The sequence below is a fragment of the Thalassophryne amazonica genome, chromosome 12, assembly GCF_902500255.1.
Source record: "Thalassophryne amazonica chromosome 12, fThaAma1.1, whole genome shotgun sequence".
NCBI classification, from domain to species: domain Eukaryota; kingdom Metazoa; phylum Chordata; class Actinopteri; order Batrachoidiformes; family Batrachoididae; genus Thalassophryne; species Thalassophryne amazonica.
In genome coordinates, this window is record NC_047114.1 from 83,094,082 (window position 1) to 83,120,539 (window position 26,458).

At 40.5% G+C, this 26,458-nt stretch overlaps 1 protein-coding gene across 2 annotated transcripts in view; it reads right to left on the minus strand.

The window, feature by feature from the left end:
* Positions 1-26,458, minus strand: part of insra (insulin receptor a) — a 105,359-nt gene that overhangs the window by 26,657 nt on the left and 52,244 nt on the right. Inside the window, exons 1-7 of one of the 2 annotated variants that reach the window (XM_034182385.1) lie at positions 25,981-25,985; positions 14,714-14,719; positions 11,732-12,068; positions 3,123-3,262; positions 2,842-2,986; positions 2,325-2,539; positions 1,153-1,279 (exon numbers count right to left, since the gene is read on the minus strand). In XM_034182385.1, the coding sequence (XP_034038276.1) occupies positions 1,153-1,279; positions 2,325-2,539; positions 2,842-2,986; positions 3,123-3,262; positions 11,732-12,068; position 14,714 (965 nt within the window). In that variant the 5' untranslated portion in view covers positions 14,715-14,719; positions 25,981-25,985. Of the gene's footprint in view, positions 1-1,152; positions 1,280-2,324; positions 2,540-2,841; positions 2,987-3,122; positions 3,263-11,731; positions 12,069-14,713; positions 14,720-25,980; positions 25,986-26,458 lie in introns of those variants that run through there. The other variant, XM_034182384.1, reaches the window with a different exon arrangement.

The following is a 26,458-nucleotide window of genomic DNA, read 5'->3' on the forward strand; positions in this document are numbered from 1 at the left end:
ACTGCTGTTCAAGTACTGAGTTGAGACGCCATTCACCTGCATCCAGTAACTTAAATGGCTGATTTCATGTCATTTTGTACTTGTAGCTATTAACACGTGCAAAATCCTCATTTACATACTGCTGTCTACCTCACATTGTCTGATATCAATTGTGCATTTCCGCTTAGTAAATCACTAAGAGGGGACAGAAAAGCTGACAGCACAGAAGGTGTGCTTCTTCATTCTGAGCACAGGATGCCAATAGGCTGACAAACCTTTACATCGAAAACACTTACTGACTGCAATATTATTATTGTTTAAAATGTTACTCATAGCACATTTAAGTTACTGAACACCTTCTAAGATAATGTCACCTTCTTCTAGATTGGGAAGGGAATGCTCCTTGTGCCACTGATGAAACTAAAAAATGTTTCCATCAGTTTCACATCTTTTGCACCACAGGCGCAACCTATATCACCAGTGTTTCCTCTACATAAGCTCCAAAATTATTAGCGCCGTTGATTCAACAGGTGAGGCACAGATTATAGCTGGCCTCTGGTCCCTGTAACATGCGGAGAGAAGCCCCGCCGGGCCAGAAATATTTCGTTAATAATGCTGAAGAAAAATATGGACAAAACTGCATCAATTTGGATGTCAATATCTTAATGTCGGTCACCTGATTTTTTTTTTTTTTAAAGACTCAGCAGCAAAGGTGTGCATGTCTTTGTGAGTAGTGCATAGCTCACTGATAGTACATGTATAATTTTGTATACCAGAATAATGGTGGACTCTTTAAATTGGTGTGTGTGTGTGTGTGTGTGGAGGGGGAATTGCCGGTTTGGTACTAAAACAGACAGGAAAAGAATCGAGAGAGTAACTGTTGCAAACATCAGTCATGCTTGGAATAACTTTGCTGAGAACCCAGACAGTGCGCTATCCTCACAGACTGTAAATATACTGGACAAAGCCTACAATTTCCACAAATACAGCTGTGTGTGTTAACAAATTTAATCTTGAACAAGAAGTGACATAACCATTACTCACCAAATCCACCTAGTCTACAAGTTCAATTTAGCCTTTTCTTATCTTCAGTGTATGCTAGCAGGTGAAAACAACACCTGGTTGACAAAGGTCAGAGTCCAGTGGAGACTCTTTCCGGGAGAAATGACTTACGCTTCTTTGTAGAGCACCATGAAGCCCAGCAGATCTCTAAAGTCTGGGGGCCAGAAGGCTTCCCATCTGATCATTATTTTATCACTCATGGTTCGGGTCTGGGTAAACTTCAAGACCTGGTTCTCACCTGAGGTACATAAAAAAAATACAGTACTCAATTAAGCAATTTTTTTCTTGTTTTGATTGAAGAAACAAAAAAGAAAACATTCTTAATGTACTAATATATGGAATTATATAAAGTGCACATGCTAACAGGTGTAACATGTATTGTTTGATAAAACAGAACATGTGTCGTTGAAGAAAATCGAGTTTGAATGTTTTCAACCAAGATATATGTAAACATACTTCCCATTCTGTCAACCAAAAAAAATTTTTTTGGAGTACAAGTCACAGCTTTTTACAACTGTGACTTATACACCAGTGCAGCTCATATACAGAAAAATCACACATTAGTTAATACTATAATACCAATGATAATGGATATAGGGCTTTCCCAGGATTCAAAGTACTAAACAAAATAAATTCCAATAATAAAAGAATACATGCAATAATAAAAAGTACAACAAAGCACAAAAATCCCAAATTAATGTGCTGATGATGCAGAAAAAAAGGTGCTAATGTAATGGACTACAGTTTGGAAGTTATAGTTTGGAAAATACAATAAATATACCAAAAATAGATATTGTGGTAGTTTTCATTTCTATCTTCTAAGAAATGAAATGCAACATTTAGTTAATCTAGTTATGTCAACTGTTTCATCAAAAGATGGTTGCTTGAATGGGAAAATTAAATAACAAATTGTTACAATTAATTCCATATTTGTGGGACCAGCTGATATAGCTAAATTAACATTTATTATATCAGAGGGTATAAAACAACAATAATAATAATCAACATTTGACCAATTTTAGGCAATTTATTGAACTCAAACTGTATGTGTTGTTAAGACTTAAGATGACAAACAAGCAAAAAATTCAAAACATCATGTGTGTGTGTTGCACGCTTGGTTATTCCTTATCAGCATTGCCAGTACACATCTACAAGGTAACATCTCCATACAAAAAGCAGGAGAAAATAACCAGCAAGTAACAACTCTCGTGACTCTGCACCACTGCTACTTCTGTGTTTTCTGCTCCTGCAGCAACTTGTGTTACATTCAACATGGTTCTTACATGAGGCCTGGTCTCCATTGGTCTTGGAGGTAATGTCGGCCTTGAGCTGCCGCTCCTTTGTCCCAGTGACCTCCTCCATCTTGTGTATCTCTGTCATGCAGAGCTTGGAATTATAGTGGAAGAACATGCGACCCTTCAGGATGGTCAGCTTGTGTTTGGACCAGTCCCACAGCTGCCGCAAGTTTTGGTTGTCAAGTGCGTAGAAGGAGTAATTCCTGGAACACAGTACAAAACTCCCCATAGACATTGTTTTCACGCTACGCAATGCAGTTGGCTGACCGCATCATCAAAAGAATCAATGGTAATTGAAGGCGCTTATACAGAGCTTGTGCAGTCATTGAGCTACACGTGTGTTCCGCCGAGCCTGAATGAAGACTCGTGTATGATTTAACAACGCAAGACCAAAAGCAGCTACCACAGAGAGACATTTTGGAGAGGTCACTTCTCCTGCTTTTAACTTATAATTATAGGAGGCGGATTTGACATGGGAAAAATGTGATGAGCTCAGATGTCTTACCCGACTTCCTGCTCCTCTCCACGAATAACACGGAGCTTGCGGAGAAAAGAGAGGGACACAAGGGCGTAGGAACGGCGCACTGTCAGGTAGCCAGTGATTTCCTCCAGCTGGCCCAGGCTGGCCTCCAGCTCAGCTGCTATGTTGTCTACAGAAAACCAAAAGATACAAACGTTAATCAGATTGTTGGGATTCTGCAGCATGCTCAGAAAGTCCTCTGTTTTACCACCTGTTTTCACCCCTCTTTATTTATTTTTTTCCTTGCACAAATCTTGAATGCTTACTTCCTCCACGCAGGTTGATGACCAGGCTTCCATTGAGAACAGTGCAGCCTCTCAGGGCCTGGGCAGCTGTCACAGAGTCCACAATTTTCTTCCCCATGCAGACCTTTGGGCACAGCCCTGCACATGGCGTGCAAATAAGCCTTTAAAAGGAAAGAAGAAAAAAAGATTGGTATCAAGGGAAAGTTTAAAAAATCTGTTTGCATGTTCACAAGTTTCAGGGTTCCACAATCACTAATGAAAGACACATTACACAAAGACTTTCTAGATTTTCATTCAGGTGAAAAACGCTCCATCATTCACTGTTTGACAAAAATAAAAATGTAAGGACAAATTGCTGTGATTGTCATTTTGAATATATCTCTCTTTTATTGTTAACGACCAGTGGCGGGTACAGCTAACTTAAAATGTTAGCTTCGATAGCCATTACTCTGCTAACTGGAAATTTAACTGTGATATCACTAAACCGATAAACCACTAAAACATCTAGCTGAAGCTTCCACTAACTGCTAACTCTTCTCATATGATCTTAGGTTTGGCGTGGTTCTTCTATCTTGGTTTTTCTCCAAAACCTTCAAAAACAGACCTAAAGAGCTGATATTTGAATACGCTGTAGTGTAAACATGGAGGTTCCCAGAAAGGTATAGGATGCCAAGATATACATGAAAAATAAATTAAATAAATGAACAAAAGCGATTAAAGGGCAGTTTACATCAGTATAGTTTAATGTCAGTACAGAACCTACTTAAAAATTAGTAAGAAAAATAAACAAATAAATTTAAACATGGAAAACAAATTTAATAATCTAATGCATTCACTCTGGCTTGACCTGCTGCTTCTTCATGTTCTCCAGATGATATTAGTTGCCTTCACAAGATGGGTCGATTTCACTTATTGGATTAGTGTATCAGGAACCAACAAACTGTTAAATTTTATTCAAAATAATGGCAGCTGACTAAATTAAAGTTATCTGTTATCTGACGAGCAGAACACCGCCCTCCACTGGTTATGAGCTAACTGAGAATGAACTGGCCTAAACAGTCACCTTAAACAGGTTACATAATCTGGTTTACATAACATTTCCACAACACGTGTCTTTCAATAACATGCGCATGATGCTGCTGCATGCCAATTACATTAACTCATTCCCATGCAAATATTTCTCCCATCCAAAAGGGCCACAAGTGTAAGTTTTAATGAAATGAAGTCTCGAGTATCCATCAGCCTCTGTTCTGTTGTCAATGAAACAGTTTTTAAGGTTTTATTTGAAAATATTGGGCAATTATTAGCAGTTTGCTTCAGGTCACCGTCATTGTACTATGAGTAAGTTTAATTAATTAATTTTCTGTCCGTTTATGTGGTGAAAATAATATCTAGAGGACAATTTGAGAAGAATGTGGTGACTCGTGGAGGTGTTTGGTACAGCATTTTAGCCATGTGAGTTGTATTTGCAGCTTTGTGATCCCTCATTACTCCCCGTTCTCACTTTCACGGATAAGCATGAAAATGGAGAATATAAAGAAGATGAGCAACACACTATGTAACACAATTTTTGTTCCTGGCTTCTAAGTGTTACATTTCAACTGCTTATGTCTAAAGTCTATGGAAAAATGACTACATTCAGCACAAACTTTGATTTTATTTTTTTTTACGTTCTAGAAAGTTCTAAAAGTTTCTTGAAATTTCTAGATAATTCTGGAAACTTCTAGAAAATTCTGAACAGTTCTAGCAGCTAAAGAATATTATAGAAGACTACTCAGTAGTAGTGAAGGCGAATCGAGAATATTCTTGAAAACAGACAAATTTCAAAATATCATTGTCCTGATCACAGAAGCAAAGTTTCTGTGGAATAACAGCTATTTTCTATTATTTAAGGCATAACAGGTTAGGAAAACACACTGTGTACCCAGGAACAAAACAAAAATAAAAAAATTGTTACATAGTGACATGGGCTACAGTGGTGTTGTGCTTGTAAATGAGGTCAATTAAAGTAAAAAAAAAGAAAAAAAAAAAAAGCAGAACATTTTGTATCAAGCTCTGAAGGTTAATAAATACCAAGAAAGATTTAAAAACTGGAACAAAAACAAATTAATAAATAAAAAGTGTTTTGTATAACACAGACCTAGTGATGAAGGATTTGGGTGTTTTCTCTTAAACTGGCTCATAACTTTGCTGACCTAACTTTCCCTTTTCTCGCCTCCAGTGCCACATCTGCACTTTCAGCTGAGACTCTCATAAGGCCTTGGAGCACAAAGCGTTTTCATTTCCAATCTTAACTTAAAGCCAAACAGAGGAGAGACAGAGAGAGATGCCAAAGCAGGCCGGCGTGAGGCAGTTTGTTGATGTGAATATCTGGAAAGACGTGATCCTACACGAAGAAACAGCCTTTAACTCAGTTTATTATGGGTTTGTTCTCATTTATCTGCAGCAAACATTGGCCCCAACACCAAAAGCATATTAAAGTCAGCTACAGCAGCACTCACTAAACAGCCAAAGAGATGTAAGATCAAATCTCTAGACAGATCTGGGCCAAACTGCAAATGTGTGACACACACACTCGGGCTGTATGAAGACATTAATGGCAATTTATTGGACTACCTTATACAGCACCAACTCAAAGGGACATGAAGTGCTTCATCAGTTTTTTGGGGAAAAAACAAAACGCAAAACATAATGTTAACACAGAGCAATATGAACATACACTGATAAATAATTTATTTGACAATATTTTAAACCTGGCAGTACAGAATATAAATTAATCTTTTTTGAGTACATTGCACACACCAATGTGATGCTTTTACTTTGAAAACTGATTGTCTGGAGTGTGAACATTATTCAACTAATTTCAATTATTGCTTGGTTATTACAGCTTTCTGGAATATTTCCTTGGAATGTTATAACTAGTAATTAAAAAGGTTATCAATGAGGATATATTTTCGCCCACCCAGATCAAGAGTAGTGTGAGGCCGTTGTTGTTGGCATTGTGTGCAAACAAAACTAAGTAAGAGTTTGGGCAAAACTTGATGGAATGATTGAGAACCAGAAAGGGACAAAAGTCAAGGTGCTGTACACACACACACACACACACACACACACACACACACACACACACACACACACACACACACACACACACACACACACACACACACACACACACACACACACACACACACACACACACAAAAACGAAAAAAACAAACAAAAAAAAAACGCACCAAACAGCATGCATATTAGTGTGTTGCCCATGTGGATCCATGGGCTCTACACTGGGTAGTGTTTATAAAAAAGGTAGCTGACATTTTTCAAGGATGGTAACAAATTGTGCAAAGTTTCTATAATGAGTTGGAATGGCGTGTGAGTCCTGAATGTTTTTAGAACCTTAGATCTCAACAGTTTTTAGAGGAACTCAACCCTTTTATTTCTTGTTAATTACGTAATTTTTTAATGTTAATTTACTGTCTTAATGTATTTATACATTGTTTAGGTTCTTGTTATCATATACATACTATTATTATCATTATTATTATTATTTGATTATTACTTCTATTATGTCATTTGATTTTTAAATGGACCACAATGGAAATAAGTGTTTCACTTTCTTGTGTCATCCATGTACTTTTAACAAATTTACAATTATATTATGTACTTACATTGAACTTATTAAATAAAATCACGCATGGAAACCTGTAATATAAAGATGATTTACTGCCCTCTGCTGGAATGGCATGTGGATCCAGAATGTAATTATCATGTTGTTCAGTGTTGTTAGCCAATATCCGTAGTTTGTCCAAAAACATTAGTCCTATCAACTTTCTGTTTTGGTGGAGTTCATCCTTGACCCAAAATGCATAAGCATACCAAACGGCAAATGTCAGCTCTCCTCAGTTTTTGTCTTTTCTGTATTCTGCTGCAAGCAGGTGCTTTTATTTTACATACCCATAAACAGAGACGGTGGCAGAAGACATCAAAAGCACTACAGCTGTCACTCATGGTAACGGCAACATGACACTTAACTAAACTGACTAAACCAAGTGAACTACAAAAACACATCAAATCAATAGCACTAACAACACTGTTAAACTAACATGAACCACAATAACACAATAATAACAATCATACAATAATCAAAATAAACCCCAAGCCCCCAACTCCCATGGTGGATTGCAGCACAACGTCCATTGCTGACTGTTAGCTAAAATCACTAATTTCTCCAAAAATATTAGTCCAGTCAACTTTCTGGTTTTGCAGTGTTTATCCTTGACCCAAAATGCATAAGCATACAAACGGCAAATATAAGGTGGTTTGGACATCTGGTGAGGATGCCTCCTGGGGAGGTCTTCTAGGCATGTCTGACTGGGAAGACATCCTGGGAAGACCCAGGACAAGATGGAGGGATTATATTTCCTAGATGGCCTGGGAATGCCTCAGGACCCCCCCAACCCACCAGAAAGAGTTAGAGGAACTTGCCAAAGATAAAGAAGTGTGGGATGAGCTGCTTGATCGCTTGCCACCGTGTCCTAGATGCAGATAAGCATCAGAAATTGAATGAAGGAATAAATACTTGTATATGGGAGCTATTTTAAAGAGAATGGTATCTGGAAGTGTGACAGGATGAGAGTGAGACCAGGTAACTTGTGTAGGCTGGAGGTGGTGGTACTGAGAATAGAAAGGAGGCAGAGCTTTAGGTGGCTGAGCTGAAGAAGCTGCAACTTTCGTTAGGAGTGAGAAGGATGGTCAGGATTCAGAATCACACATATCGGAAGGACAGTGCAGATCGCAATGATTTGGAGACAGAGACAGACGAGACTGGTATGTGTATGTGCAGAGGAGGGACATGGGTTATATCAGGAGAAGGATGCTGAGGATGGATCTGCCAAGCAGAAGGAGAAAAGGAACGTCAACTTTATAAATATAGTGAGGGAGGCCATGTGGGTCGTTGGTATGACAGAAGAAGATGCAGAGGACAGGGTGAGGCAGATTTATCTGTCTTGAAGATGTTAAAAATGGAATCATTTTTCATCCTGTGTGCTATCACTGAAGTTCCCGGAAATCCAGGAAACGGTGCAGGAGTCATTATTTCTATGACAATTAATCACCCAACAAATAATCGTTATTGTGACAGGCCTACCAGAAAACTCTTGGGCGCAACAGTACAAAAAGTACTCTGTTGCTAAAAAGGAGTGAAGGTACTTTGTAAACTCTCTGTCACCAAATAAAGGTTAACTTCACACGACAACACAAACACTACAGCAGTAGCGCTGCATTTTTTCATGTTGTCACAGAGCGCCTGGCCGACTCTGCTGCAGTTGTTTACTAGACTGACCTCTCTTTTAGCAGGCTGCCTGAGGAGCCGAGGCACCCGGAATCTTTCCCTCTTTCTTTCTTTTGAGGGTTTATCGACTAGCCAGCTGGCCACTCAACTAACCGGTCATGTTTTAACAAAACCCAACAAGCCCAGAAAGCTCAAGCGGCATTTTCAGGCTCCATTCAGGCAGATGATTAAGGCCTCTTGAGTGTCTACCCTTGAACACACGCTGACACTAATCAACAGCCGCGGCGCAAGGACGTGGAGCCGAAGTGTTTGGATGTTCTGTCCTGTTCTCACAGCAACTACAATATTGCAAATTACAGATGAAGAGAAAGTGCAGAAATAACTGTTTGTGCCTAAATGTTTGTACTCGCATGCGGCAGCTGGTATACTGCAGAGCAGTGATTATCGGATGGGAAACAATCAATTGTAATTAGTGCTCGAGAGAAAAATGAACAGAATGAACACATAAAAAACAAAACAAAAAAAAAACCCCCAAAACACTAATGCAGAAGCCTTCCTAATGAAATTTATTGTGTTGAGCTTTACTGCAGCCTCTTACATACATATGCAAAATAAATTTACGCACATACATATACATACTGTACTACAGCGGTGCTTTTCCACCAGATGGTACCAGTTCACCCGCTTTTGGTACCATGTGCTTCGTTCTCTGCTGTCAATCTTACTACCCCGAACTTGTTGAAACGATCCTGCCTGAAACGGTTGTGACATCATCTTCAACACGACACACAAAAGAAGAAATACCTGACACACTAATCGGTGAAGTTTCGCTTTTGTGTTATAGTACAGTACAGTACAGATGGTGCTATTTACCCCACAGATATTTTAAAAATGGTGGGATTGTTCAGGATGGCTTTTGCCTCTTTTCTAGTACAATGACAGAGGGGTAATAGTGATTCTTCTCTCTCACTATTCAGTAATATGCAGCATTATCACATCACCTTTTGGTAAGGGTGGGTGGTACTAGGTATCAAAGCAATAAATAAATAAATAAAAATCTGACTGAATTTTTTTTTTTCCACAGGCAAATCATGAGCTGTTCATCTACCTTTTCAAAGAAACCCTTTTGCGATCACGTCCTAGAGTTTAAGGTAAAACAATGTGGAGAAAGTTGAGAAAACAACAAATTGTCCTCCTGCTGAACAAGATTAGTGAAAATGGACGCTTGTCCACAGGGGACCTGGGGCTGCCCCAGGCCCCCTGAAAATTTAGGGTTTTTAATATCCAGAGATGCATTCTGGAGGGTTTTTTTGATGACTATTCTCTGACACGATCGCCCTCAATTTAGTTGTACGACTTAATGTGAGCTGTATTGCATTTTCTTTTACACATTTTCACCTTTTCCTTACCTTTAACCAAAACTGATATCACAACTGACATGTTTGTTTGATAAGATTACTAACCACAAGAGCTGTCATCATTTTCATATTTTTGGCTTCCCTCATCATAACAAACCTGATTTTAAAGTGAGAACCCCAAACAGACCCAGTAATGCCTAAGCTTAGACATTACACGAAAAAAGATATTGCTTGACATCCTACTTTAGTTATGCAGAAAAGTTAAATTAAGTAAACTTATTTTTATATGGCTTATGAATTATACTTAGTCCAGAACTATAGTAAAACCTAGGCCCAGAGAAATACTGACTTAACAATTTTAGTTGTTAAAATAAAATAACAATAATAAGTAGTTGTAGTAGTGGTAGTAGTAGTAGTAGTAGTAGTAGCAGTAGTAGTAGTAGTAGTATGACAAATGTCTTCAAAAGTGGACCTTTAAACAAGGGGTGCTGTGGAGGACACGTCCCCCCAACAACACCATCTTTCCATCTGGATGCGCCCCTGGTTTGCAGTCTGAGCAGGAACAATCAAGAATTTGTGTATTTATGTGGAAAGCACGACCTGATAGAGAAGTAAAAAGGTATTATCAGCGTGTTTACGTCATGCGTTCCTCAGAAAAAGATTTTAGGCATACTTTGGAGGAGGAAAAAAAAAAAGCGTTAATGTTTGTTCATATGCACTGTGGGCCTCCAGCTGTGTTTTTAGTTTAACCACAGCGACAACACTCACAGAGGCACTCAGAGTAGGCCATGAAAGAAAAGTTAAAAAATATGTTTGTGAACTCCTCTCCCCCTTCTCCTGCAGACAGGACACGACTCGCTGCCAGGAGAAAAAACAAAAACAAAAGAGACGTTATTCTAAAAATCCATATTTTAACATTTTGAACGAGGTAAATTTTATATCTTGCATCACGCCTCGATTCTGTGGCGAACACTGGTCATGAATACTAAATGGAGCACTGTGAGACTACCAAAATAATTGCAGAAAGGACTTTCAGTTTTTAAAATAAGTTTTTTTTCCTTCTTGTTGGTGGGGGGACAAAGCACCAGCGTCCTCTGGCTCAGGCTGAGAAATGTGCCCAGAGCAGACAAACACCGAGAGACTTCTTTAAAAAAGATGTTTATACACAAGTAAGATCAACGATAAGGAATTAACGCTTTAACCCAGGAATTAACCAAGCTGTCGTCTTCCAAAACAAGGCTGTCTTACAGCTTTTGGTAGGCTGTGATGATGAATCTGGCTCAAAGGATGCAACAATTCAAAGATTGAAAGACAATTTATTTACTCTGTGTGCTGCTTTGTAAAGTTCTAGCTTCTGCTGCTACACTGTTTATCTCTTTAGACCAGTTATGTGCAAGCTCCAAGTCTTCTCTGTTTTTGTGAAAGCATGTGGATGGAGATATTTCTTGTAACGGTGCCATGTCCACGGAACACTTTAAAAACGTCAAAGAAAAAAATCACATAAGGAAAGTTCCGTTTCTATGAGGACAAGGCCATAGATTGCACAATACCATCAACAATGTGAAAAATCTGTTTTAACCCAATAGTAGCACAGAACCCTTGCCAGGCCAGAAATATATTTTTAATGATACCAACAAAATATCACCAGTGATTTGACAAAAAATAAAAACAACTATCCATGAATTTGGAAATCACTTTGATACAGCTCTGAGACCATCAAAGCAAGGAGTGAGGTGGTCAAATATCTACCTGCATTAAATGCATTTATAATTTGACTTTTAGCAACATGCAGTGATGTGACAGGGGTATGAGAGAGAGAGAGAGAGAGAGAGAGAGAGAGAGAGAGAGAGAGAGAGAGAGAGACAGACAGAATTTGACTGTGTCCACATGGAAAATAAAAAAGTCACCTTCATAGATCACACGTCAGACCAGACCACAGACCATTAAGAGCTCATTGGACCAGTATGAGTGGGCACTACGTTGAAGAGTTGACAGTTGTGTAACCAGAGGGACACTCAGGGATGCAGGCACCACTATGGATGACGTACTCGTGGCAGTCAGCGCTCTTGCTGCGCTCTTTCTCTCGCTTGCATTTGTTGTGGAGCTCCTGGCAGAATGCAAAAGAGACGCAGCGCCAGCCTTTGAAGGTGTAGTGGTGTTCGGGGCAATGCTCCACACAGGTGGCGTGGTGCTGGAGGCCGCGGCACGCTATGCAGTGACTAGCCGAGCTGGGCTTTAGACAACCACCCAGACACTGGTCATGGCAGCACTGGTCATCCTTGGTGCACGCTCGGTGTTTACACTGCACAGGGCACACTGCGGGCGAGAGAAGAGATCAGGTGTGTGAGGATATTCAAGACAACGTCAAATCATTTTTAATGTGCAAACATACAGAACTGAGTCTGAGCCTCAGAAAGCGGAATCAGGAGCTCATCATTTGAAGACATTATTTCAATTCTACAGATGAGAAAGGAGATTTAAATCAAGGCATGACTTTAAAGTTAAATGTTCAGAAACCAGACCTTGCTGAGCCTGAGTGAAATCCCTCCTCAACTCACACTGCAAATATCTAGCCAGCACAATGGAGGAACATATGTCATTCATCAACAAGTAGATAGAATCCAAACATCAGCAACTTGCTACTCAAGGGGATATTGGGGGGGGGGGCCCTAGGGTCCCTTTATTGAGAGGGTGGCGTCAACTTAGAACATGGCGCCATTTTGGGACCAACTGTGCTGAACTACTGAATGAACCTTTTCTGTTTTCAACATTTTTTTTTAATCAGTTAACAACATACAGCAACACATTCAGGTGCAGGTACTATCACAATAAGTATAAAAAATAGTTAAGCTATCAAATGTACATAAATTTACAATTTATGATGATTTATTTAATTAATTTAAATCCTGATTTATGCTTCTGCTGCTCTGTAACTCTGTGTCATACAGTGACGTGCGTGACAGTTTTAAAGTTCTCTGTCTCTGGATTATGCTTTATTCTGAACTAATTTGTCCCTCAACAAGCTTTTCTTTCTACAATCATCACCTCCAAATCAAAGGTATGCTGTACAATTTCCTCTTTTTCCAACTCTGTGCTGTAAATTTGTGGACTTTTCTGCCAAACATATGGGATCCCGAAATGTAATGCACGTCAGGCTGCGGCTCGGAGTCTGAGCACAGTGTGAAAAAAATAAACGGTCGGACTCTTAATCACAGAAATGACTCCAGTCCCACATGTGAGGGGATTTAATGGAAATACATTGCGATCGGACAGGACATTTTATACGATGTGAGCGAAAAATCCGTTATACAAAAATCGTTATATACATGGTGTTTATTACATGGAAAAAAATACAAAAACTTAAATAATAAATAAAATAGCTGGATTTACATGCAAACAGATTAACAGTGAACGCTATTTTGCCCCCAAGACACCACCATGAGTCACATGACAGTTTTTTTTTCCAACTCATGTCGTTACTCTCTGAATTAAGGGACTCTAAGGGGACTATGCAAAAAGATGGCGTGGACGCGAGAATTTTTTTTATACGTAGTTTTATATGCAGCAAAATGATACATTAGAATGTCTACTTCATACAGTTCTAGCAGACGTTGTACCAAATATATATAATATTTAAATAATCCATGCCTCAGTTACATAAAACTATAGATGAGTGATTGGCACTTATGGAAGAATTATACGAGGTCTATTAGAAAAGCATCCGACCTTATTATTTTTTTAAAAAAACCATATTGATTTGAATCACGTGTGATTACATCAGCCAAGCTTGAACCCTCGTGGGCATGCAAGAGTTTTTTCACGCCTGTCGGTGACATCATTCGCCTGTGAGCACGCCTTGTGGGAGGAGTGGTCCAGCCCCCTCGTCGGAATTCCTTTGTCTGAGAAGTTGCTGAGAGACTGGTGCTGTGCTTCATCAAAATTTTTTCCAAAACTGTGAGGCACATCCGAGTGGATACCATTCGACAATTAAGCTGGTTTTTCGGTGAAAATTTTAACGGCTGATGAGAGATTTTGGATTTGTTTCTATCACTGTAAGGACTTCCCATGGAGCGGGACGTCGCGCAGCGCTCCGAGGCGACGTCGTCATCCTGTTTCAAGCTGAAAACCTCCAAATTTAAGCCTCTGTTGACCCAGGACGTCGTGAGAGAACAGAGAACTTTCAGAAGAAGTCGGGATCAGCAGTTTATCCGGACATTCCACTGTTAAAGGAGATTTTTTAATGAAAGACGTGCGGAGGGATTGGCGCGTCAGCTCGCAGCCGGTGCAGCGCGCACGCCACAGGAAAAACACCTCCGTTGGAAGCCTTAAGGACAAGTTGGAACATGCCCTGCTGTTAAACAATTTCTCAGATACTCACTCAACTGAAAGCCACCAAAAGCCGCCTGGATTTTACAAATGATTATCAACACGGAGGTGGCAGGGAGGTGCCAGTCCATGAATAATTTTATAGGTTAGTAGCAGAACCTTAAAATCTGATCTCACTGGGACAGGAAACCAGTGAAGGGATGCCAAAATGGGTGTAATGTAGTCGAACTTTCTGCTTCGTGTCAAAAGTCTGGCTGCAGCATTCTGAACCAATTGAAGAGCCCTAATGCTGGACTGCGGTAAACCAGAAAATAGAACATTGCAGTAGTCCAATCTAGAAGTGATGAACGCATGGATCAGGGTTTTAGCATCAGCCATAGACAGGATGGGACGAATCTTCGCTATATTTCGCGGGTGGAAGAAAGCAGTCCTAGTAATATTTCTAATATGGAGGCCAAAGGACAAAAAAGGATCAAAAATTACCCCAAGGTTCCTCACTTTGCCAGTGTGATGTATGACACACGAGCCTAGGCTGAGTGTTAACTGGTCAAATTGATGCCGATGTCTCACTGGACCAAGAACCATCATTTCAGTCTTTTCAGAGTTTAAAAGTAGGAAGTTTCTAGACATCCAACTTCTCACTGCTGCAAGGCAATCTTCTAAGGATTTTATGTGAACGAGATTACCAGCAGTTATCGGCATGTATAACTGAGTATCATCTGCATAGCAGTGAAAGGTAATCCCAAAACGCCGTAATATGTGCCCAAGGGGTGCTATAGAAAGGGAGAAAAGCAGGGGACCTAAGACAGACCCCTGAACCCCAAATTTCATGTCACTAAGGTTAGAGGTAGTGTTACTGTACAAAACACAGTGAGAACGACTGGTCAAGTATGACGTCAGCCATGCAAGGGAACTCCCAGTAATCCCAAAATGATTTTCCAGCCTATCAAGTAGAATATGATGATCCACTGTATCAAATGCAGCACTAAGATCTAACAGCAGCAGAACCGTAGTGGTGTCTGAATCCAATGTAAGCAGAAGATCATTCACCACTTTAGTGAGAGCCGTCTCTGTGGAATGATATTTTCTAAAAGCAGACTGCAGTGGCTCAAAGAGATTATTCTCAGTAAGATAGTCTATGAGCTGTCGTGACACCACTTTTTCCAGAATTTTAGAGCAAAATGACAGATTTGATATCGGCCGATAGTTTTTCAATACACTACGGTCAAGATTAGGTTTCTTAAGTAATGGTTTAATCACTGCAGATTTGAAACGTTTAGGAACAGATCCAGAAGTTAAAGAAAGATTAATAATTTCCAGCACAATCGGCCCAAGAGTGGGCCACAGGTCCTTAAACAGTTTTGTTGGTATAGGATCAAATAAACAGGTTGTGCTTTTTGTTGACGTTACAAGTTTCGTCAGCATGTCTAGAGAGATACTATCAAATTCTGTAAATCTAGGTAATACCTCAGTAGTGGCGCCCACCTCAACAGCAGGGTGTAGTGGCTGGGTTAAGGCACGCTGGGATATGTTGAACCTAATGTCATCTATTTTCTTCTCAAAGTAATCTAGGAAATTTTGTGCTGTAAAAGGAGAGCGAGCTACAGGTGGTTGTCCATGAATAAGTGTTGCCACCGTGTCGAACAAGAACTTTGAGTTATGCTTGTTTTTGTTGATCAAGTCGGAGTAATAGGTCCGCTTTGTAGCTAATAATGCATGCTTATAGTCTAAGATAGCATCACGCCACGCAAGGTGGAATACTTCTAATTTTGAACTATGCCATTTCCATTCTAGACCACTTGCTTTATGCTTGAGGTCACGCAGGTAATCACTGAACCAAGGTGACTGCGATTTGGGGGAGCGCAGTTTTAACACAGGTGGTGCAATCATGTCGAGTTTAAACTATCCACAAGTCTGTCTACTGACTGGGTATTTGTCAAAAGTGAGGCTAAGACATCAGGCAGTCTAGCTTCTAGTTCAGTCTTAGTTGAGGAGTTGATGCATCGCTGCAGTGATAAATAAGGGTGTTGTTCCACTAAACACGGCAGCAAAACTGTAAACTTAATAAGTGAGTGATCAGAGACCATGTCTTCTTGAATATGATGCCACAAGCTTGGTGCACCAATCTTTGGGCAGTTTGGCCCATTCCGCTTTGCAGCACCTCTCAAGCTGCATCAAGTTGGATGGGGAGTATCGGTGCACAGCAATTTTCAGATCTCTCTGGAGATGTTCAATCAGATTCAGGGCTCTGGCTGGGTCAATCAAGGACATTCACAGAGTTGTCCTGAAGCCATTCCTTTAACATCTTGGCTGTGTACTGAGGGTCATTGTCCTGCTGAAAGATGAACAGTCGCCCCAGTCTCTGGAGCGGGTTTTCATCCAGGATGTCTCTGTACATTGCTGCATTCATCTTTCCCTCCATGCTGACTAGTCTCTCAGTTCCTGCTGCTGAAAAACATCCCCACAGCATGATGCTGCCACCACCATGCTTCACTGTAGGGATGATTAGAGATTAGATTAGATAGAACTTTACTGATCCCTTAGCAAGACTCCCTCAGGGAAATTGAAGTTCCAGCAGCATTGTATAGCAGCACACAGGGTAAGAAGCACACAGAGTATCAAAAGTGAAAGTAAAAAACAATTTGCAAATATAAATACCAGAAATACTGCTTGATACTGGCTTTCTGGCTACTACTGTTCCTCTCCTTCCAGTCCTCTGTCTTACTATTAATCCAGCCCCCCCCCCAAGTGAGGAGTTGTACAGTCTGATGGCCCTGCAGTTGGGAAGGAGCAGTATGTGGCTGAAGAGGCTCCTCTGGTTCCTGGTTTCCACCAAACATGTCACTTTGCATTCATGCCAAAGAGTTCAATTTTTGTCTCATCAGACCAGAGAATTTTGTTTCTCATGTTCTTATGCTGCATTTACAGATAGGCACGACGCGTTACGACTGTCAGATTTGTGTCATTCTTGGCACATTCCTGACATTCTTAACATGATTTAACGTATCTGAATAGGTTTCTTAATAGAGCGTGTTGTGCGCAATATTTGTGATTTTCGTGGAGCATGTTTTCGGCTGTCAAAAAAATCTTCCACGAAAGTCACGCATCACCCTTATTTCTCCTCATGTCGTGGGGGTCGCAACTGAGTGTGTTGATCTATCTTGATTAGTGGTGATCCTTAATAGAGCGTGACAGCGTTCTTCTCTGACGTGCACACAATTAAACCCTGCTGCACCGCATTCAGTTTCATTGCTGCAGTATGCTGAAGGACAGTGATGCCAAGTTGGCTAAAAGTCTCATTCAGCAGCTGATGGATGAATATGGGTGTGTGTGTGGAGACAATCTGCCTCATTCACAACGTGACAAAAGCGCGCAACAGCACGGAACATTATTCTTGACTGTGCGTAATGGTTCCTGATAATTCTCCAGCAACACGTGCCATTAATCATAACGCGTGATAACAGGTTCCAGCAGTTCTTGAGGACACCTGACGCCTCTGCCTCAAATCATCACATTCGATCAGCAGCCAAGAATGTATACTTCGTGGCATTCGTGACTTGTCGTCGTTATGTGTAAACGCAGCATTACAGTCCTTCAGGTGCCTTTTTGGCAAACTACAAGCAGGCTGCCATGTGCCTTTTACAAAGGAGCGGCTTCCGTCTGGCCACTCTGCCATACAGGCCTGACTGGTGGATTGGTGCAGAGATGGTTGTCGTGGAAGGTTCTACTCTCTCCTCAGAGGAATGCTGCAGCTCTGACAGAGTGACCATTGGGTTCATGGTCACCTCCCTGGCCTTTGTGGAACAAACAGGTGTGAATCAGGTGTCCCCTATTTAAGGATGAAGCCAGCACCTGTTGAACATGCTTTTCTCTTTGAAAGCCTGAGGAAAATGGGACGTTCAAGACATTGTTCAGAAGAACGGCGTAGTTTGATTGAAAAAGTTGATTGGAGAGGGGAAAACTTATATGCAGGTGCAAAAGATTATAGGCTGTTCATGTACAATGATGTCCAATGCTTTAAAATGGACAAAAAAAAAAAGAACAAAACAAAACAAAACAAAAAAAAAAACAGACGCGTGGAAGAAAACGGAAAACAACCATCAAATTGGATAGAAGAATAACCAGAATGGCAAAGGCTCACCCATTGATCAGCTCCATGATGATCAAAGACAGTCTGGAGTTACCTGTAAGTGCTGTGACAGTTAGAAGACGCCTGTGTGAAGCTAATTTATTTGCAAGAATCCCCTGCAAAGTCCCTCTGTTAAATAAAGGACGTGCAGAAGAGGTTTGCCAAAGAACACATCAACTGGCCTAAAGAGAAATTGAGGAATATTTTGTGGACTGATGAGAGTAAAATTGTTCTTTTTGGGTCCAAGGGCCGCAGACAGTTTGAGAGACGACCCCCAAACTCTGAATTCAAGCCACATTACACAGTGAAGACAGTAAAGCATGGTGGTGCAAGCATCATGATATGGGCATGTTTCTCCTACTATGGTGTTGGGCCTATATATCACATACCAGGTATCATGGATGAGTTTGGATACGTCAAAATACTTGAAGAGGTCATGTTGCCTTATGCTGAAGAGGACATGCCCTTGAAATTGGGTGTTTCAAAAAGACAATGACCCCACGCACACTAGTAAACGAGCAAAATCTTGGTTCCAAACCAACAAAATTAATGCCTCGCAGATGTGAAGAAATCATGAAAAAGTGTGGTTATGCAACTAAATACTAGTTTAGTGATTCACAGGATTGCTAAAAAAGCAGTTTGAACATAACAGTTTTGAGTTTGTAGCGTCAACAGCAGATGCTACTATTATTGTGAACACCCCCTTTTCTACTTTTTTTTTTTTTTACTAATAGCCCAATTTCATAGCTTTAAGAGTGTGCATATCATGAATGTTTGGTCTTGTTGGATTTGTGAGAATCTACTGAATCTACCGGTACCTTGTTTCCCATGTAACAATAAGAAATATACTCAAAACCTGGATTAATCTTTTTAGTCACATAGCACTACTATTATTCTGAACACTACTGTATGTATGAGTTACATTCAGAAATTTGTGACTGTTCTAAACACTTTGATATACAACATATGGGCATTATACTACATGCAAGTGTTTTAAAAAGGGAAATTACTGAAGGTATGGTAAAAATCAAATAAATGCTCTTTTCCTTATAATTAGTTTATGGCTTTACTGCAATTTAATTATAGCTGTTGGTATGTGGGATTTTGTTTGATGTTAATTTATTCTTGTGTTTAAACCATTATCATTTGTTTGCTGCATTTTTGTTGTTTTATAATGGAGAGCACGTTGAAATCTTTTTGGCTGAACTTTCATTGTCAGTCTGTAAAATGCAAACTGTCTTTTCCAGCGGAATTTACAAACAGTATGACTGATACTGTATCAGTATCAAAGAGTTTCCACGCTGGAAATTAACACATCACTCTGATTATGTTTTCCATTCATTCCCAAAGCGCCTGTCAAACAACATGGAAGAGTGCAAGTACATGCAAACACACATACACACGCGTATCGTAGCCAAAGGTTTGCTGTGTGCTCCGGCTGAGTCCCGATCCAGCAAACAGGCTCCATGTCAGAGCTCAGACCCAGCAGCAGATCCACCCTCAGCCTGAGCCAATGCGTTGGCTAGCTGATGAAGCTAGCCATTCAAATGGCCTCTCCCATCTCCAAGGAAGACAGGCAAACACTTTAACCCTTTGTGTCGCTGCACCAGTCACACAGCCGCAATGGAAAGCATGGGGAATGGAAAAATGGAAAGAAAAAAATGAAAATAAAGAAAGAGACTGCTAACTGCATGTAATAAAAAAAGTGGAACTGAAATGAAGGAAGCTGTGCAGAGCTGCTATCATATTTCACCACCGTTATCATGCAAACAAATCTTTGGCAAAAGAAAAATAGACCTCCAGCAAAATGTGTTTCATTCAGAAGCCCTTAATTACAAAAATGCATGGTGCTGAAACAATCCCGCAGTGGTGTATTGTGGTTTTGTTTCATCTCTCATCACATCAGGTTTTGGGGATTTTAGATTTGATAATAAAGAAGTAGCAGTTCAATATAAGAATCGAGGCACATTTTTGGCCATCAGCAAAGTTAACCTAATTTCAATTTGTTATAAATCATGTTTTTCTAATAAAAAAAAGAAGCATATATTTTGCTTTTGATTCAAGATGTAATTTTTTAAGGTTTTAGGAAGTGGATATACATATACGTTTAGTACGGGTTAGTATCTAAAATAAAATAAAACGATAGTTAAAATTAGCAGACAGTGAAAGTATAAAAAGTTTGCATAATAATAAATAAAAAATAAAACAATTCATTCTTCAAATGCATAAAAATTCTGATAATTTTTTTTTTTAAAGAAAAATAGATTTAAAGGAGATAATTGTCTCAATATTCATCTCTCTCATATCATGCTTTATATGAGACTCAGCGCCCGCACCAATGCACTTCTTGTGTGTTTGTCAGAAATGTTTTCAAGGTCGAGACCCTGAGAACCTTTGAGAGTGGGGCCACCCCAAGCCATCTTTGATCTCTCACAGAAAGTAGGAGGAACCTGTTTGGGGTGGGGGAGAGTTTGCCATTCTTTTCTCACAACATGCAAATCTGTGAATACCAACAAAAGGTCCTATATTATAGTAGTAGGCCATGCTGCAAACATGGTACAGTGTGAACGTGAAGAACCACAGCCAGTCCTCAGTTCGGTCCTGATCAATAAGCAGTGCTCAGCGTTGGTTTGGTATTGTCAGCACCTCATTTACTTATCTTCCATTTAGTCAAAGTAAAATCAGTCAACAATAAATCAATGAGGTTTTGTAGAGGCAAATGCTGGGTTGGCAGTTGGACTTAGGTCTGTTGACATTTGACTAAATACATCCTTTTAAAAAAGGTACTGAAACTACATGTTTGCATCCACTCTTCTTTTTCTGTACTCTTTAATGTGTTTACAAGAGTTCTCTGGCACAGTGCTTTTTCTATTCATTTGTTTTTGCTCAACACTGAAAGTATTTGGGTTTGAGCTGAAAATGTTAACATGATAATTAGGTCTAGATATGCTCAACAACAAAAAAATGAGCCTAAAATGTATAGACCTTAGAGATGCATGATTCCAACAGGACAATATCATGTCGGCTGATAAAAACCTAAAGATTTTCGGGATCTACACATATTAAAATTTGCACCAATAAAACTTGTCCGATAATGTGACACAGACAGAATGTAGCATGTGTGAATCTCCCATCAGGAGCAGGTGCAATGTCCTCATTTTTAAGACAGGCAACTGAAAAACTACATTATTATTCACGCATTATCAGGTGTGCTCTGCCAATCAAAAGCTGGAAAACATGACTTAAAAAAAAAAAAAAAATCAAATATGACTTGAGTAGGTAGACGTGGAAAACATGCAGAGCATGTGCTCTCCAGGAAAAGGGTTTGGTGACCCCTGCCCTAAATGTATCATTTACAAATTAGGACAGCATGGAGGCCCAGCGGTTAGTGCTTCCAAAGCAGAAGGCTCCTGGTTCAAATCCACCAGCGCCCATTCTCCATGAAATGTGGAGTTGCGCCAGGAAGGATGTCCAGTGTTAAACCTGAACCAAATCAACACGCAGATCCGATATGGATCTAATGTGGTAAAGTAAGTCCCTTCCGATGCTTCCTTGTCCTCACTCGGAGTTGCCACAGCAGATCCATATGTAATATTTGGAGGGGCGCGGCATGTGCACACTTGCACTCGGAGTTGTGCAGCATCTCCACAACACATGGAGGCAAAACTGAGTAATTTTAACATTTTATTTTTTCTTTGTGGATCATGGGATAATTTCCTCACGTTCAGACAGAATAACACATTGCTTGCAGTAACTGAGGCATTAATGAATGAGGTGCGCAGTGACTCAACTTCTGGTGCAAATTGCAGCTCGTGAGGCGAGCCAAAGGTCCGAACGTAGTGCCGCAGACATTCCACAAACAGATTACACCTGTAGCAGACCGAGCCGGTCTCCCATCAGCCTGAACACCCACACCAAGGGCTGAAACACACCAACCTGATGGACAATCTCCACTGCTGAAACCCTGATCTGAGTTCTGATGAAGGAACTGTCACAAAGTGCCGAAGTCATGGAGGAACGTTTTTTTCAGGCACACAAGGAATTAAAGTATTTTCAGATGTTGTCTTCCAAACTCAGGAGGCTTTGTGTGGATTATTTTTCCATTGAAACAGTTAAGACTTTATTATTTATTCTGTGTGTGACTTTACTCTGCATGATGGACTGCAGCTTTCAGCCAATCAATGGACAGCATTGACGGACATATTTCGACTTAAGAGTAAATTACATGAAAGCCTGTAAAAATCCATAAATTAGCTGCATCATTGTTTAAGCCGCGATGTTCAAAACGTATGAAAAAAGTAGCGGCTTATAGTCCAGAAATTACGGAGTGTGCGCGTGAAAATCCCCCACTGAGAGGCTGACATCACACTGCTGTGAAGGGGTAACAGGTGACGTAGTATCAGAGACATTTTATGATTACAAGTACGAGTAAAGCCATGGTCACAACCCGCCGTACTTGCACGTGCGTGCAGTCTACTTGCAAAAAACGTGGGCTAAATTTGGAGATCCGTACGTCATAAGTACTGCCTCAGTACGAATTTAGGAGCATGCAGACACACGCAGACACGCCGTAGAGGTTTTAGTGCATGCAGAACCTTCGCTGCGGTCAGGCTGCGGATTCACCAGCAGTACAGATGACGCACGTTGTGAGTACTGCCTCAGTACAGATTCAAAGCAGCACATTTTCATTCAATTACTATTGAACTAACCAAATCCGTACGTAGGCATTACGGATTACGGCACTCACCACATACTATGGAGGCCGACAGACCGGCATGCACAACGCAGCTTCTCACTTGAACTTGGACTTTATTTCCAAACGTCAGCAACACACACTCCACAGCTTCAGTCTGTTAGCTAGCTGTAACTTTTCGAGGCAAGTAAACACTTGTACAACTGACCGCTGCAGGCTGGACATGCTCATGCATCGCCAACGCCGAAAAACACCTGCCGCTCCGGTCCTGCTCATAAAAAAGAAAAGCGACCCCACACACACACACACACACACACACACACACACACACACACACACACACACACACACACACACACACACACACACACACACACACACACACACACACACACACACACACACTGCTTTATTGTCAACTCTCTTTATTGTTACACTCCTAGAGACATGCGTTGAACGTACTCCCTCCCTCCTCTTGCTAATGCCTCCATACGTTTTCACAAAAACGTAGTGGCCGTGGCATCCGCAGAAAACGTACGGCGAAAAAAAAAAAAACGCACGGTGGGTTGTGACCGGGGCTTAAATGAATACGGGATCGTGCCGATACTGATACTGGTATCGGGATCAGTGCATCTCTAATGACAACATTTCTTTTTCTTTTTTTTTTTTAAATGAAAGTTGCTTGAACGCCCACCCTAAATTAAATTAACGCAACCCTAAATTAAATTAATTTCTTGACCCAAACACACTGTAACACACAAAAAATGAGTTTTCACAAGGTTTTTCTCATTGCTTTTGCATCTCACCTGTGATAATGTCATCAGTGGGCACTAGTCTAGATCTATATGTAGATATTTAAGCACCCTCATCCAATTCAATTCCATTTCAATTTATTTAGTTTATATAGCGCCAAATCACAACAAAGCTGCCTCAAGGCATTTTACACTAGTAAGGTCTAACCCAGGGGTGGGCAACGAGGGCCGAGACACTGCATGTTTTCCTTGCAACCAATCACCTCAGCAGGTGGGTTGCTGATGAGCTTCTCCCTTGAACATAAACACCTGGTTGTCAATGAAATCACCTGTTGAAACACCTGAACATTAATGAAATCACCTGCTGAGGTGATTGGTAGCAAGGAAAACCTGCAGTGCTTCGGCCCTTCATGGCACATGATTGCCCACCCCTGGTCTAACCTTACCAACCCCTAGAGCAGGCACACTGGCGACAGTGGTAAAAACTCCCTCTGATGATACTGAGGAAGAAACCTCAAGCAGACCAGACTCAAAGGGGAGACCCACTGCTTAGGCCATTCTACCAAAAAAATAACAGTGTTATTTTATTTTATATATATATATATATATATATATATATATATATATATATATATATATATATATATAAACACTCATCATAACAGTAATTTATTATGTAAATTTCTGTTATGGTGCGTTGACACATAGGCAAGACGTGTTACGAATGTCATATTTGGGTCATTCTCGGCACATTCCTGACATTCTTAACGTGACTTAATGCATCTGAATAGGTTTCTTAATAGTGCGTGTTGGTGAGTGATATTCATGATTTTCGTGGAGCATGTTTTTGGCTGTCAAAAAATCTTCCACGAATGTCACACACCACCCTCATTTCGCCTCATGTCGAGGAGGTCACAATTGAGCGTGTTGATCCGTCCTGGTTAGTGGTGATCCTTAATAGAGCGTGACAGCATTCTTCTCTGGCGTGCGCACAATTAAACTCTGCTGCACCGCATTCAGCTTCGTTGCTGCAGTATGCTGAAGAAGGACAGTGATGCCAAGTCGACTAAAAATCTCATTCCAATGCTCCTCAGTGCAGTCCTGCAGGTGTTCCACCTGCTGCTGTGTCTGATGTTTGGGAAAACGCACGAGACGAGAGCCAGGTGGAACCACACATCTGGCTCTCTCAGTCTCCTCCTCCTCTCTGCGCCACTCCAGGGCACAGAGCCCAACTAAGCATGCAGTCACAAAGTTCTTCTGGTGTGGATTTTGAGGAGCAAACTGGAGCGATCTGAATTGTTCAGAAACTGACGGCTGGATGAATATGGGTGTGTGGGTGGAGACAATTCGCCTCATTCACAACAGCGCGGAACATTATTCTTGACCATGCGTAATGGTTCCTGATAATTCTCCAGTAACACGTGCCATTAATCGTAAGGCGTGGTAACAGGTTGCAGCAGTTCCTGAGGATACTTGACGCCTCTGCCTCAAATCATCACATTCATGATCAGCGGCCTAGAATGTATACTTCGTGGCATTCGTGACTTGCCGTCGTTATATGTAAACGCAGCTTTAATGATTACTTTCAGAACCACAGAAGAGTCTGAGATGATGTGCTTTGCTGCTTTGAATGAAGATGCTGAAATACCTTGAAAGCTGATGATCTATAGACCCATAACTCAAGCACTTATTAAGAGATGAACATGGGCAACAAAAGGGTAGGAGAAAGGTGAGTGGGAGCAAACATTCATCTAATCTCAGCACTATCACTTAATTTTTAATGCACTGGTTGAGTCTCATCAGTCAGCTGGAAATGACCTCATTCAAAGACAAAGATATTTGTATATAATCATCGAAACAACATTGTGTAAAGAGGAAAAGAAGGTGAAAATTGTTGCTTAAAAGTGACTTTACTGAAAACAACAGCTAGGTTTATTTGTCTTATTTTCTACTCATCTGATGTCTGACTCAGCAACAGCAGGGCTCGGCTTAAATGACCGAAGGAGCAACAGGACCTGTAAACAATTTCATTAGCTGTCCCAGCCTCCACTGATGGAAGAAAAACACACAAACAACATGGAAGAGCACTTTTTGTTTTTAATGTCACCCTGCTGCCTGTGTAATCTGAAGGCAGGATATTCATTTTGTCCGTGACTGGAATAGAAATGATCAACATTGTGCACTCACTGATGGGTAATTACACTCCCTGGTTGACAAGCAAATGACGCAAACTGCAACCTCGACTTCATTTCCTTCCAACGCACCAATCAGGGGTGAAATTATCTTAATTTCTGATCTATTATGACTTGAAAACATTTAAGTAATTACGACAATGTTTCATTACCCTGTGTTTATTCTAAAATTTTAATTAACACTAATAGTATTTTGAACTGGTCCAATAAGAGGAAAATAATTACAGTGCCAGCAACATTGGAGTATTCGCTAAAGACCAAGCTAAGTCTTCTGTTTTCTCAATTTGGATCTTAACTCAGTATAGCACAATCAGGAAGTGTGTGTGAATGGGTGAACGTGAGGTATCACTGAAAGCGCGGTGACCATAAAGGTGTTATATAAATACAGTCCATTTACCAATTCCACTGGAACATTTCAAAGCATTTGTTCTGAATCAGCTTGTCATGTATTGAGACTCCATTTAGCACAGCTCCTGATGTTTTTCTTTTGACACGGACTGTGGAACAATATTCAAAACTGTTTTTGAAACATTTCAGAGCAGTGTTTAGAGTTAGCCATCACTAATTTGCAGTACCAACAAAATGTTGTGGCATCATTCCCAGCCACATGCTCT